Source organism: Danio rerio, chromosome 11, assembly GCF_049306965.1.
Source record: "Danio rerio strain Tuebingen ecotype United States chromosome 11, GRCz12tu, whole genome shotgun sequence".
Lineage (NCBI taxonomy): Eukaryota > Metazoa > Chordata > Actinopteri > Cypriniformes > Danionidae > Danio > Danio rerio.
In genome coordinates this window covers 35881447-35897500 of record NC_133186.1, presented here as the reverse complement: position 1 = coordinate 35897500, position 16054 = coordinate 35881447, and the positions used below count along the sequence as shown (strand labels likewise).

General features: G+C 35.5%; 2 protein-coding genes across 6 annotated transcripts in view; one reads left to right on the top strand and one right to left on the bottom strand.

Annotated features, from left to right (window-relative positions):
- The window catches only part of lims1 (LIM and senescent cell antigen-like domains 1), an 18295-nt gene extending 9844 nt beyond the window's left edge, over window positions 1-8451 (top strand). The window contains exons 5-11 of one of the 3 annotated variants that reach the window (XM_021479621.3): window positions 1521-1670; window positions 1747-1897; window positions 3409-3501; window positions 3594-3642; window positions 4129-4204; window positions 6009-6142; window positions 7413-7802. In XM_021479621.3, coding sequence (XP_021335296.1) covers window positions 1521-1670; window positions 1747-1897; window positions 3409-3501; window positions 3594-3642; window positions 4129-4204; window positions 6009-6142; window positions 7413-7414 — 655 coding nt within the window. In that variant the 3' untranslated portion in view covers window positions 7415-7802. 3 annotated transcript variants of the gene reach the window in all.
- Window positions 1-16054, bottom strand: part of thsd7bb (thrombospondin, type I, domain containing 7Bb) — a 203820-nt gene that overhangs the window by 164343 nt on the left and 23423 nt on the right. The gene's annotated exons all lie outside the window — the stretch shown is intronic.

The following is a 16054-nucleotide window of genomic DNA, read 5'->3' as shown; positions in this document are numbered from 1 at the left end:
CAAGGAGCAACTAATTTTTTTAGCAACCTAAAACATGAAAAAACTGCCATGTTTAACTATTATTATCACTTTTTAGATTATTATGAACTCGGAATGACGTAATTAGTGTCTAACAGAGGTTACATGTGCTGGCAAAGATTAAAAATTCAGATGAGTGTATGCTGTGTGTAGTTTTTCTGTAATTGTTTCTGTAATTATTTATTTTATATAATCACAGACGTTACAGTAGGCTATTTCACTATCATTGATTGATTGCAGTTTTAATCCAATCATGTTCAAAGAAAGGTTAGTAATAAACATTTATACAAAATACAAATATATATATATATATATATATATATATATATATATATATATATATATATATATATATATATATAGTATTTATGTGTAATATATAAAGTGTTTATGTGTATAAAGCATCCATTTTGTGAGAAGTGCTTCTCATATGATATGTGAACGACCCGTACAGCTTTACTGTAGACATTTCCTTGAGCGAGAATGACATCGACTGAAACTTTGTCTTAAACCACGCACATCAAAAGGGTACCCTTTTGCTAGTGGAAACAAAAGCCTGATAAAGTTAACTCATTCCAACCCGTACCATACCACGTTTGTCCAAATTAAGCTAATTCACCAGCATGATGCTGATTATTTTTCTGTTTCTAGCTTGCGCAGGCCCGCACCATCACAGTCTAATTTGAATACAGAATTGATTCAGAATAGCTGAGGAATAAATCATATTGCATTGATGAATAATTTTTTTTCCCTTCCCACACCTAATAAATATTGATGTCAGATTTCATGCCAAAATGGCCAATTATGCTATATCAGTGCTATTTTCACAAGCAAATTTGATCCTTAAATATGTTTAAACATCTATATATACAAATAAGTCTTACCCTGAATAGGCATGGGACAATAACCAGTTTCAAAGTTTACAGCAGTTGGAAAAGTCAAGGTTTTAAAACCGCTAAAATGTTCTGTTATACCGTTTCTATGGTATATGTGATATACAATTCAGGAGACAAATCGTTTGTACGTAAACATCCAAACATGCTATAGACATGAACAATGCAGTGGCTTTTACTTTATCCAAAGATAAGATATCTAAAGAGGCCTTTTCAATTTCTGTGTTTTTGAAACTAATGAAGATGGACGAGGTCAATCATTTGGGCAATCAATACATTTTTGGCCCGACATGTTTACCGTTCCGAAACATTTAAAATGTTTCTTAAAATAAAATATATTGTGTTAAATAGTGAATAAAGCTGTTGTTGTTTTTTTTTACTCGGACATTTGAAAAGAATTATATTTTATTTCCATACTTTAGAGCAGTAATCACAATATTATGTAATCATAACATTTTTATTTACGGTTATCATACCGTCAGAATCCTATAGTGGCCCATGCCTTACCCTAAATAATTAAAAAAATAAAAAGCCAAATGTATAACTGCAATTACAAATAAACAGGAAATGAGTGTCCATCTTTGTGTTCTATACATTTGTGTTTTGCAGCCATCTCTGCCGCCCGTGTCATAACCGTGAGAAAGCTCGAGGCCTAGGGAAGTACATCTGTCAGAAGTGTCACGCGATCATCGAGGAGCAGCCCCTGATTTTCAAAAATGACCCCTATCACCCGGACCACTTCAACTGCAGCAACTGCGGGTCAGTAGAGCAGCGCTGCATGTGTATGCTGCCGCTATACTGAAGAGCTGTGATTGAGCTTTTGTGTGTTTTACAGTAAAGAGCTGACCGCTGATGCCCGCGAGCTGAAAGGGGAGCTCTACTGTCTGCCCTGCCATGATAAGATGGGTGTGCCGATCTGTGGAGCCTGCAGACGGCCAATCGAGGGCCGAGTGGTCAATGCCATGGGCAAACAGTGGCACGTGGAGGTTAGTATGATTAACATCAGGGCTTGACATGAACTTTTTTGATCACCAACCACTGTGGCTAGTAGATTTCCAACATTACTAGCCACTCGCCATTTTCACAATTTTGTTGTTGGGAAATTATGTTTTATATGCATAAACTTGACTTTGTCATGCTAAAATTACTTGATTTAGATTTTGTGTTATATCCACATGCCTCCAGGCTCAAAAGACCTGTTATTAATCTGTTGAAGGAATAATTAACGAAATCAGTGACCGCTGCTTATAAGAGGATTTTTTTTTTTTTTTAAATCTTGAGCTCTTGAAAGCAGCAGGACTGTGTGCACACAATCATCTCTTTTTGTTCAGTATATTTCAAAGACTACCGATTTGCGTTTCCTCTCAGCACGATTGCTTTGCGCAAGTAAACGGGGGCGCGCACAGTTTTTAACAGCTGCACGCATCACATCACCTGTGCATGCGATTGATCATCCTGTCATTCTGTATTCACCTGCTTTCTTTTGCTCATGCGAACACAGTTATTATTGTCAGTCGTGCTGCTTCTTGATTCTAATATCACATTTGCACAAATATTGGGCCATGCTTAATTGTCGAACCCTGCTTTTAAGAAAACTACATTTTTAAAATTATTTTAAACCAGCCAAAGTGGCTAGTAGGAATGTCTGTCTGACCTGCCACAGCTGAAATCAACCCGCATTTGTCGAGTGTTACGAGGTTTAAATTTTGTTCAAGCGTTGTTTAAAGTGTTTGACTTCAAAAAAGCATGAATATATATTTTTTCCTCCTAATATTAACAACTGCGTGTTCGATCCATAAGATTGGTTTGGGCCTGTGCGTGTCCGGCCAAGCTCCTCAGTTCAGGTGATGTCACTTATTTGCAGCAAAAGTGGGAAGGTGACGTGACACTCTCCACATGTAGCGAAACCATAGAGTGAAACGCAAAATGGAAAAATGTAAGTTTGCGTACTCCTGGTTGGAGAAAGTGGAGTTAAACAGTGGCTGAAGCCTGTCGTTGAAAACAACCTCGTAATTTATTATTTCAAGCTTTGTTTTTTCCGAGCTTATCTGAGTTCTGTTGCATGGTTGTGCTCCATTGATTTAACTACAACTGTTTATTAACAACTATTTTTTAAGTTAAAGGTTTGATACTGATTAGAACTTTAAGTGGTGATGAGGTCTTTAAATATTCTAAGGTCTTTAAAAAGTCTTAAAAAGGTATTGAAATTTGGGATTCCTGCATACACCCTGCTGCAGTAATGCTGCTGAATTTAACTCTGAAAAAAATTTATTGTAAGATATTTTATAATAGGATTTGATAATATGACATTATATTTTTGCATATAAAATGTAATAATATTTTAGAAAAATATTACTATTTTTAAACCATTTATTTAATCAAATGCAGCCTTGGTGTGGATATCATAAAAAAAAAAAAAAAAACTTTTTAATTGACCCTAAACCTTTTACATATATTTGAATAAATTGACAGCTTGTGTGTTTGTGTGTGTTTGCAGCATTTTGTCTGTGCTAAATGTGAGAAGCCTTTCCTGGGACACCGCCATTATGAGAGGAAAGGTCTTGCTTACTGTGAGACTCACTACAATCAGGTGACTTCAACCTTCATAACAAAGAAACAACCTTCTGTAAATAATGAAGCGTTCATCTAGTGACACTAAAACTACTCATGTCTGTTTTGCAGCTCTTTGGTGATGTCTGTTACCACTGCAACAGAGTGATCGAAGGAGACGGTAATTCTGTTCACTTGAACAAGATTGACAAAGTTTTCAGCCAAGTAATAAATCAAATGTGGACGTATGATGATAACTAAGAGTTATTATAAAATTTAGTTTAAAAACCATATGAAGCATCACTAAATTTAACATGATCAAACAATTTTCATACATTTCATTCATAATTCTTAATACATTTTAAAGTGTTTGACGTGAGAGCTGCTGAAGTGATTTATGGTACAATTCAATAAAAAAAATCTTTAAAAATATATATCGTAATCTACAAATTAATAAAGTCATACAAAAATGCTAAGTGCATTTTTTTTACAGTTTACTGAAAAACACCATGAAAATCCTGTAGCGTCTCACCTTGAAGATTTATTATTTAAATAACTGCTGCTGATAATAATAATAATAAAGCTTTGAAGTGAAGTTGTTGTTATGTCTCCAGTGACTGGAATTGTGAGTTAATCGTTTGTGTGTGTGTGTGTTTTTTTTCTTTAGTGGTTTCGGCTTTGAATAAGGCCTGGTGTGTGAACTGCTTCTCGTGCTCAACCTGTAACACCAAACTCACCCTGAAGTAAGTGATTTCACACAATGATTTATATACTGTACAAACTGTATGTACTCTATCCCCTTACCCTAACCCTATCCTAAAATCCAACCAATCAGCCCCAACTTCAGACACACCTTCTGTCAAGCATTGACGCTGAAGCCCCGAGTGAATGGGGACTTAGGGTGTACTCACACTGGCTATCTGATATGACCCTATGTCAGGTTTATTTGACTAGTGTGAGTGCTCCATACTGCCCGGGTGCAATTTGGTTGGCTGGTCCTGACCTGGTGGGAAAGGATGGGCTGGGGTGCGGTACAGTTTTAGAACATGGTACAAAATTAACTATGTAACATCACTTTCAATTGACCGCTTCATATGGATTTATTACTCATACTTTCAATGAATGCAAACTGTCATAGTTTTTCAAAGATGCAAACCCCTCGCTGCACTTCAGCATGTCTCCTAATACGTTCACACGCTATCTGTGCTGACATTACTCATTGACTTTGTATGGAGTGACGTCTAAACGTTGTCGAACTAAATTGTGGATTCGTCAAGTCATGTTGGGTCTTTTTTTCACGGCGACCAATCGCCAACAAAGGTGTCAGACAATCGGATCATTTTATGCAAAATACTAGTGTAGATGCTTGTCAATCACATTTATCACACCAGAGAATATCGGTCCGTCTAAATGGAGGGAAAGCTTATTATGACGATTGGTAATCGCCCAGTGCATTATAATCAATCTTTTATACACTACTGCTACTACTACTACTACTACTTCTGTGTCTTTTTGTGTCGCAGTCTAAGCTGAATGTGATTGGCTGTTGTCACTATGTCATCAGTGTGAGCTTCAGACATACCCTCCAAGCATTGACACTAATGCCCAGTGGGAACAGGGCGTGACTGATGAAAATTTGAGTGCCAAAAGTGAAGCTTATGTTCAGCAAAATATTCGTCTGTGTGTCACTACGTTCCAAACCACTTAAAATTATAAAAACAATATAACTAAAGCAATCTCCATTATACTGAGCGAGAGCGACTTTTTTTTTTTTTTTACTAAACTCACTCATTGATGACAAGCATGCTTGAGCTTGGGTAAAAATGCAATGTGAGGCTGCATCCTAAAAATTACACACTTCCCTACGATATAGTATGCTAAAATAGGTATGCAAGCAGAGTAGTATGTTGAATTCACAGTATTGGAAAAACGGTATGCGAGAAGTACTTGGAAGACCTACAACTTTGAGCGATTCTGAAGTGCGCATCCAATGGACGATATGCTATCCTATGATGCCATGTGTGGGTTTCATGAATGCGAGTAAAGCAGCAACGGGTAGGTCACATGATGACAAATTTCGTATTTAGTATCTTTAAATTCCATTCATACTATATAGAACATACTTTTCAAATGGTTGTTTAGTGAATTTAAATTCAAATGTATAAGGTAATATTCAAGGATCAGGTAACTTTACATGCAGCCTGAGTGCGAGTTGTCGGGGGAGGGGGAAAGGGGTGGGCCAATCATGCCCAGACTCGGTTCAAGTCAACCATGCCTAGTGTGAGTACACCCTAAGTGACTTTAGGTGGCTATGTGTAAATTTATGCAGAAGTGTTTTTAAATTAAGCCTGGACCACTGTGATGTTCTCTCAGTTCATTACTAATCCTTCGCTCTCGCTAACTCTTGTATTGTCTATTTCTGTCTCTTTCCATTCATTTCTCGTTCTGTCTCTTTCTCGGTCCAAACCCATTCCTCCTCTATTTTCTCTCTGTCTTATCTGCTGGTTTGGTGTGTGTCTGGGGATTGTGGGGACGGTGGTGCTGCAGGGACAGGTTTGTGGAGGTGGACCTGAAGCCTGTCTGTAAACACTGTTATGAACGTCTGCCGGAAGAGCTGAAACGCCGCTTGGCCAAACGTGAACGCGACTCTCGCGAGCGCAGAAAGAAAGCCATCGCCGTCTGTCTGTAACCCTTTTCTCTGTTTTTCCTCCTTCATTCACGCTCATCTGCGTCACTCGCTCATTATCGGTGGTTAGTGTTTTCAGACTCATCATTCATTTTATGTTGTTTTCTTTATCATGGCGATATAGAGAGTATGAATATATTACATCGTTTTCAGCTCATTCTGCATTGATTTTCTTTTTAAAATGTGGTATCTATAAAGATTTTGCATACTCATTTCATATTACATAAATTATATCCTCATTTTACTGTTAATTTGCCATAAAAACATGATCATATATTTGATATAATAATGAATTTTTTCATTTGAATTTTCTGGTCTCTCATGCACTGCACCAGCTGCAGTTTTTTTTTATTTTTTATAAAAAATAAGCACACATAATAAGAAAAATTTTAAATGACTAAAACACATTACTAGCATGTATGCAATTTATATTATCTTACATTCTTATGGTTTACAATCGAAATTAAGACACCCTTTATATATATATATATATATATATATATATATATATATATATATATATATATATATATATATATATATATATATATATATATATATATATTAGGGATGCTCCGATCTGGATTTTTGGAGCTGATACCAAGAACCGAGTCCTTGTCATGTTGATTGGCTGATACGGAGTACCGATTCTGAAGCTATATAACTTTATCATTGCATACTGCACATGTTCCTTCTAAGTATGATATTTAAGTGAAGATTTCTCCTTTCCTAAGAGAATAAATAAAGGATGTTGCATATGATCCCCTAAACGCGCAACTTATAACCATTTAGTGTGGTCATCGTCAGAAGCAGCTTTACAAGGTAAAAGACAGATAAAAAAAAATAAATAAATAAATTGGTAAGAAATGACTAACAATAATTCAGGGGAGCTTATAATTCTGACTTCAACTTTGTATGTGTAGCTCGCTTTCTGATATGATCATTTTAGTTCATTAATTTATTTCTAACCATTTCTAATTTCCATTAATAAATGTATTTATTATGCCATTTTTTATATAGTTTTAATTTATTTGTATTTGTTTTAACAAAGATTTTGTTTTTTTAAATGTTTAAACCATTTCAGTCAATTGCAAAGGTAAAATTTGTTTTTTGTTGCACTGCCTCATTCATTTCTAAAAATAAATAAAAGTTAAAAGCATTTAACAGTAAACTGTTAGTAGAATTAACTGCATACTTGCATAGCTAGCTCATGTTTTTGGCCTAAATGCATGAGAAAGCACATTTATGCAAATCTTGTGTTTTAGGAACAAGTTTGTGGAGTTTGACATGAAGCCGGTGTGTAAGAAATGCTACGAGAAGTTTCCTCTGGAGCTGAAGAAGAGGCTGAAGAAGCTGGCCGAGACTTTGGGCCGCAAGTAAAACTCATCGTAATCATCATCTGTGCTCAAATCAACAGACCAAACCAAACCAAAGCGCAGATCATCTTGGAATAGTTGTCTTACTTTATCCTACTTAAACTTTAAGTGTGTTTTTCTACCACAGAAAGTATTGCAGGCAGATTTTTACTGGTTTCACGCTAATGGATGCGCACGTGTCTTAAAAAAACCTGCAAACTAATCAAAACAGTTACCTTTATATTGTTAATGATAAATATACAGTCGTGGAAAAAGGAGACTAATAAATCTTGAGAAACTGAGTATGGATTTGAGGAAAATGTTATTTGTTTTATTCAATAAAGGATTTCTGATAACATTTCTTTTAAACGTTAAATCAAAATATTGTAAATAGCAAATTGCTAAGTGGTTAGAAAAAAATAATGTCTTATTTTGTTGTCTAAAATTAAATGTAAACTTGGCTGAAAATATGCCACTTTGTTATTTTAAGCAAAACATTTCATCTTAAAAATCAAAATAAATGTAATCAGACATTTACAGAATAAATACATTACCTGCCAACACTCCTGTTTTTTCCCAGGAGTCTCCTGTATTTCCCATCTCCCGCCACCCTTCCCTTTTGTTACTTTGCCCAGAAAACTCACGTAATTCCACCCCACCCCCTTTTTCTCATCTTTTGGTACAGTCTGTAACACCCTTGGTGGTTAACTTTAGTAAAGTATCCGATCGCTGCAGCTGCCCTTCTTTTTTTTGTTTTTTTTTCATCTATATTATAATAATAATAATAATAATTATTATTGTTATTATTATAATAATATAGATGCCATATTTTTGTTAGACATGTTAACATTATTTAGTGTTAATTGCCAAGAAAACAGCATTTCATGAAATGACCCTGTATTTAAAAAAATATTTCAATGATTGAAATTTTCTGAAAAAAAAAAAAAAATAAATCTCTTTGATATTTGGAAGACATTATTAAACCTTTAAAGAACAATATGGAATTAAACCATACCTGCCAACACTCCTGTTTTTCCCGGGAGTCTCTCGTATTTCAGACCCATCTCCCACCATCCTCCCATTTTGTTACTTCTCCCGGAAAACTCAACAATCACGGCTGCAGCCCGCAGCTTGATGATGTAGTTGACTACTCCCCCATCCCCTATCAACTGTATAAACCCACACCAATACACCAACTATCAAGCCCCCACCCCAACCCTGGTCTCCTGGAATTTCAGAGACAAATGTTGTCAAAAACTAAACTTGCTTTATTCAAACACGTCTATATTTTCATTTAAATCAGATTATTGGTGCCATATTTTGTTAGACATGTTGGTAACAGTTTAGTTTAGGTCACAATTCACGGTATTAACAAACCATTAACCAACGCTACTAGCTTAATAAACTACTAATTAAGTGTTTATTAATAGTAATGTAGTAGTTGGGTTCAAGTTTTTGTTAGGATTAGGGATGTAGAATTAGATCATACTTTATAACTATTGATGAACAGTTAATATCTTAATAGTAGGCGGGTAATATGACGGTTGTTAATTGCATGAATTGTGACCCAAACTAAAGTATTACTGACTTGTTTAAATTAATTAAGTTTTAAGTGCTAAGACGATAGAATTTAATGAAATAACCCTGATGTGTAAATCTCTCTATTTGATATTTGAAAGGCATTATTAAACCTTTATAGAATAAAACCAATATTAACACTTCACTTAAATCCTTGACCCGACCCCCCCCCCCTACACCGGTATAAACGTACATGCATGTTTATGAAGATAATGTTTGTATTGGCTGCGTTCAGACGGATTATTCGGCATGTTTTTGCTCTTTTCCTGAAGGCAGAAACTTGTGGTGTGTCTGACCGCAGGCCTGGCTTTGAAGCATCGATCTGAGAGATGTTTTTGATATTTAATGTATGCTCAGGCCTTGTGTTTTTCTGTCAGAAAGGGGATCAAAAGTTAATGCATGATGTAATGAGCCTGGAGGAACAAGACAACCTCTAAAGCAAAGTCTTCGCTCCACTGAACAAAGTGCTCTGGCTGTTTAATCTCCTTCTCAGCTTAAATTATCCAGCTTTATTAAAGCCCTCACTGTGTTCTCCAAATATGCAATAAATTACACCGCTTATATTACTTCTGAGAGCTTTATGAACTGTGTTGCCAGTCTTGCGTCATAACACCCTTGTCTTTTTCTATTTCGATTGAAAGTTTAGTTTTTACGACCCGCCTGCCTTCTTTTATTATGACTGAGAAAATGCCTTGAAATATAATGAACTTGTGCCTTGTTTTGTTATCTGCATTACTTTTGATGATTAATGAAACGATTGACTGAAGTCTGGAAGACTCTTTTTAAAAAGGCGATAATTAAGATTTAACCTCACTACGTTTCTACTTTATATGCTTAAGTTTTTTTTTTTTTTTTTTATCTTTGATTATATATTTAGCCATGTACTGTTCATGAAATGTCTTTTTACCGTTACGGTCAGCAATATTGAGCAACAGCAAAACTGCTTTGTGCTTGTCTCCTATCACTGTCTGTATTCACTGAACGATGCATTTCAGCAAAATATGTATTGACAGGCTTGCTGGCAGCTTTTAAATAATACATTTCACCATGTTCTGTATGGAATATCAAAGTATATCAATAAAGTATGCACTATTTAATTTGTTTGTGTGTTTATTAAGTTTGAAAATCAAATGAGCTCAATTTGGGTTCTTTTTTTAAATTTGGTATTTTTAGAGGATCATTTTTCATGGCAGTAAACTCTGAAAAAAGGCTCATTGTTGGCGTGTTGCTATTTTGAGGATCTGAAAGAGACCAAGCTATTGACCGACTAAAAGCTGGTCTCAAGTCCAGCGCAGAGTGCGTTAGTTATGTGCCTATGCAGGTCCAAAATGCACACAAGATGTACAGCAAGACACAAGTATTTTACAAAAATTAACGTAAATTAACGGATTAAAATGTTACTAAAAATATTATTTTCTACATAAATATAAATACCACTACCTCCATGTCTTCATCATGCCTCTATGCCTTTTTTCCAGTTCATTCATGACCATCTGCATTTGTATAATGTTAATGTTGTATAATGTTGTATTATTCATTATATGCATATTTCTATATGTTTTATTATATTTGTCCACCTGTCGGGTTTAGAGATGTATGCAACACCATATGGGGCATAAGAATAGCATGTGTGTTTGGATAGAGCTCAGTTGTTTGACCACACTTTGTTATTATTGTTCATTTATTTGTTTCCCAGAATTAGAACTGAATTTGTAAATGGTTTTGAAACAAATCTTTGCACTTAAATGAAATTAAATATGTAGGCTAATGAATGTCCTCAGTGGAATAAGTTTCCACCGTTAACTCCACGAAAGTAAAGAGTAAAAGTAAAGTATCCTTACGCTGCAGATAGTCTGTTTAACTGTTCTCACTAGTGAAGCGTTCAGTTTTTCCACTTACAAAGTCCATCATGTAAATAGCAAATGCGCCATGATGCGACACAACTGTCTCTTAAAGGGAATAGGAGATGAGACTCCGATTGTTTTAATGCACGTTATGCTCAAAACACATCCAAAACTCTTTAAAAGAATAAGCACTACCTTGTTAGACCATGCGCCAGGGCACAGTGCGTATTTTTCATCCTTAAAATAGCAAAAGTGGATTTGGACATGCCTTGATGCTTTTGCACCATGCACTTTAGACTTTGCACCTAGATCGTTAAAATAGAGCCCTTATTTTCGTGTTAAATTTATTCATTTTTTTAAAGTTTATTATAACAATTTAAATTTTTTTCCAACCAAAGTGGTCATTTTTTTTTTACTTTGTTCTCCGCTAAGAATCTTATATAAATATATTTATTTTAAATTGCTACTAAGTTTTTTGACATTCAAATTAGGTAAAAAGCAGTTATTGATAAAAGGAAACAACTGCAGCCGAAGGTTAATGAGATACATTAATATTATTTATTAAATCACCTATAAAGTGTATTTTATCACAATCAATTCCAACCCTGGCTAAACCCAACCAGCAATAATGTAAAAATATTTATTGTCGAGTAGGGTAGAATGGGGACAGTTGCAACAATTTTTGCATTTCCTTCAGTTTCTCAGAGACAGTTTTTTGTGGAAATCCAAAATTTAAATGTAATATTTTCACATCTATTGGACAACCACCCACATCACTATGAAACGTGTGCATATGTAAATATATGCAGAATTTAAACTTGAACAGACAAAGTAAAACTTTGCAACTGACCTCAAGTAGGGAGATGCCTGTAACATTCATTAAAATGTAATAATAAACATAAAATTTTTATTTAAATCTGTAACTTCTGAAACATCAGGTTGGATTAAAAAAAAAAAAGTAAAGACTAAAATGTAATTTGGTTAAATTGTTAAATGTGTTAAATTGGCCATATAAATACAGACTATTAAAAAAAAAACAAGCAAAAACCAATTATGAGCTCTAAAAAACTGAAAATATAAACCTTTATTAAACTACTTTGGACTTGTGAATTAATCAAATAATTAAATTTTTCAAATTAGATTACATTGAAACTGTGATAAAATTAAAATTGTACTTTGTCAATATGGCAAGCTTTTAAATGAATGAGACAGCATGTTGCTACTGTTTCAACTCTACCAACCCTGATTAAACTGCCTATGCTAGAGAGATACAATAGATTTAATACTTGATACCTATACATACTTAAAGCTAAGAAAACAGTGATTTAAATTATATGAATGAGTAATTTTTCACAAAAAACAATTAGACAGTATGAGCAATACTTTAAACTGAAGGAATGGTTATGGCTGATTTCTCTCAGATTGAAGGAGGGTCTAACTGAGAATATGTAGTATGAATATCATCACTAGCACATTCCTGAATAGAGGAATAAGTATTGTTGCAACTGCCTCTTGTTGCAACCGTCCCCACTTTCCCCTATCAACAGCTGTATCCCTTCTAATTAATCATAAAAGGCTTAGATATGTACAGTCAGGGGCGGATTTAAACAATAAGCATGATAAGTGGCCGCTTTATGGCCCCAGGAAATCTGAGAGCCCCCAAATAAATATACCTATAAGTATAAATTAAATATAACATCATTTTCTATCATGTTTTGTATTATGAGGGTCTAAAAAAAACAAGTTTAATGTTTATTACATCGCAAATGTGTCCCCCACCCTCAATCACGAAGTAGACCAGCAGTCAAATTAGGTAGATTTATTTATAAAAACAAAATAGTCTGTAATTTTTAGTTGGGAATCCATTTTAAGAAAACAAATCATATAAAAGGTTTTACAAGATGCTTTACATGTTGTTGTTATTAATTTGGATTTAGATAAAATGTTGAAAAGGAGTGATACAAGAATAAAAACAGCTAAATTAATCAATAAAAATGTAAGTACAAATGGTGCATCTTAGAACTTACGAGCCCCATGGAATTGGAATTGCTTAGGGCCCCCAAATCACTAAATCCGCCCAGTGCAAACTATAATACCTGGAAAAAGTCAGAATGCAAACCAAAATGTCATAGGAAATCTGTCTGATACATTATCATAATGTTTTTTTTTTTTGAAAGACATTTTACGAAAGGGAAAACAAAACGACGCTTCAATATGTAAAATATAAAATATGTCACCAGGTGGCGCTGTTGCATAGGACAGAATTTCACAGCTGAACGTCAATGAAAACTGCTTTTCATTGCAGGAGAGACCATGCATCCAACTAAAACGTTTTCAATTCACTAGTTTTCCTCAGAATAAATTTGAGCAGCAACGTGGATATGCCTAATTGTTTCATTCAAAAGAGTTGAAAAAGAAAAGAGAAGTACACACTCCTCTGAGGTGGATTAAATAAACAAGTTCTCAATATCAATGAGCTGATGAACAGACCAAAGCTGTGCTTCTAAGCACCAGCGAAACAATACCTCTGATTCCATTATTCCGTCTCAATAGCTGAAGTGAGAACAGTAGAAAAATATTATCTGGGTGTCGCCTCGCCTCTGTCATCATTTACAATGGCGGTAATTTACATTCAGCGCCGCTAATTTCTGTGCTCTCGGGGGCCGCGGCAATTCGTCATTTCCTCGCGAGCTGCTCTTCCTCTGTGTGGAGTCTTTTCAAAATGAAACTAGCGAAGGAAATGACAGAGAACAATAAGACGCATTCAGAAAGTTCTCAAAGAGCAGCTGAAGAGGGTGGATTTGACTACAGTCCTCAGAGAAATCCTTTAACAAAGCGTGACGTCATGTCAGGGCTGTGACCTCCCTAGACTCGATCCTACGCATATTCAACCGGTAGGTTTTTAATTGCTAATTGTACTTTTATATGCCCACGGGATGACTGCTTATCAAATACAAGGAAGAACCAGTTAAATATTAATAACTGATTGTTGTCAACGTGTGTCTTTTATGCAAGCTTTTTGTGGGTCATTATATGTCCCCTCCTATTAGTGGGTTACTTTAAGGCCATTCATGATGAAAATCATCTTTAAGCTGTTTGGACAGAACTGTGTGTAGGTATAGTCTGTCCACAGTCATATTGGAGTGATATAAAGACAAGTCTTTTTTTTATTTCCTAACATTACAATAGGATTCAAATCCCTTCTGTTTTGAGGCCTACCGCAACTTGATGTAGGAATGCAATTTCCCAGCCCACCGAATGGATTGACAGCAGCGTATTAACATTTCTTCATAGTAACACGAATAATCAAATCAACAAGACAGGACACGCAAAGCAACTCTATCATCAAATGTAATCAAGATTCAATTTTAGAAGTTTAAAAAATTATTCAAACATGTTTATAATCAATTACAGCAATTTTACCATCACCACAGCTGCATGCAGGGCCGAAGTGTCCATAGGAGCAACCTAGGCAGCCGCCTACGGCAACAAAACAGTGAGGGTTGCGTCCGCGACACATCAAATACATCAAATAATCATTGGGAATGTTCTTACTGTTCTCACACACATTACGTTTAATCTGCTTCCTTCATGTCTGTCTCTCTGCTGTTTATCTGTCGCAGCACAAGACGACCCACTCTGACAGATATGGGAACGGTGACCGGGGAGAACCAGCATTAAAGGCACAGGCGACAAAAACAGCTACAAGATTCTCAGAGCTGAAAATAACATCTGAAAGGTATAATAAATAATCTGATGGGTGTTTTAACTTTTACAGACACATTGACACATTTTGACATCTTAAATCTTGAAAAGAGGGGTAAAATAGGTGTCATTTAAGCCAAAATTGTAAATTCTGTTATTAATTAATCACCCTCTTCTTGTTCAAACCTCCGAATAGGAGCATACATTATGAAATTTTAGTTGAAATAGACTGCAAAACATCTTCAAAACAGACCAAGATGTCTTCATTGGCTCTATTGGAATATTATCAAGCTACAAATATACTTATGCACATAAACTAGAATGATGACTAACAGTTTTTTTTTTTTTTTGGTAACACTTTATTCTGATGGTTTATTTGAGTATTAGTAGACTGTCTGCTTACTATCTGTTAATACTGCTCCTTCAACAGACATTTAACTGACTATAAGAAACTTTGCAAGTACATGTCAACTTACACTAACCCAAACCTAACAGTCTACTTATAATCTAATGAGAGTTAGTTTGCGTTACGGTTGTGGCCGTATATAGGTTGTATTTTGCCTCCCGTTCTCTCTCTATCGCTCTTTCTGTGCCGGTCATTTCTGATGGTCCGTCTTCATGACAGCTGATTGGTCAGGAGATCGATCCATCATCATTGGGCGATGTGGCACGGGCATATAAAAAGGACGCCAGGAAAAGCGGAGGAGATCGCTTTGTCCTTTGATCTCAATTTTTGTGTGTTTTGCTGACATGATTATGATTTTCGTTGTTTTTGCTTAACTTTCATTTGGGTAAAATTATTTTGTATTACTTTTGCCCATTTTGAGAACTGTGATTTTGGACATCTTTATTTTGATTGATTTGTTTGTTACTTCTTGGCCCAGCCCTTTACCGAAAAAATTAAGCTATATCTCCTCAAGCTCACTCTTTTCTCAGAGTTAGGTGGATAGAGAAGATGTCGACTTCCATTTTACAAACACCTAGAAAATGTATTGTTAAAGACATCAGGTAAGAGGTGAAAGGCATCTTTGTATTTCAAGAGTTCACACTTAGCTGATAATTGATAGTAAAGCTAGTTTGGCCCTGAGCTTATAAGATCCTCGAGCCCTGGGCTCCCTCCCGTTGCAAGGCGAGAGGGGAGATTGAGCTCAGGTAGATCTTGATGAGTCCCCTTCTTGCTTGTTGTAGCTAAGTGTCGGATATGTATGCTAAAAAGGTGTAATCAGAGTTTAGCTAATGTATTTGGATTAATTGTTTAGAGTGCTTGTTTTTGAACAGTGGGAGGAAACCGGAGGACCCGGGGAAAACCCACGCGACCACGGGGAGAACGAGCAAACTCCGCACAGAAATGCCGTCTGGTTTGGAAAGGAATTAAACCAGGGGCATTCTTGCTGTGAGGCAACAGCGCTAATCGCTGGCCTCCGT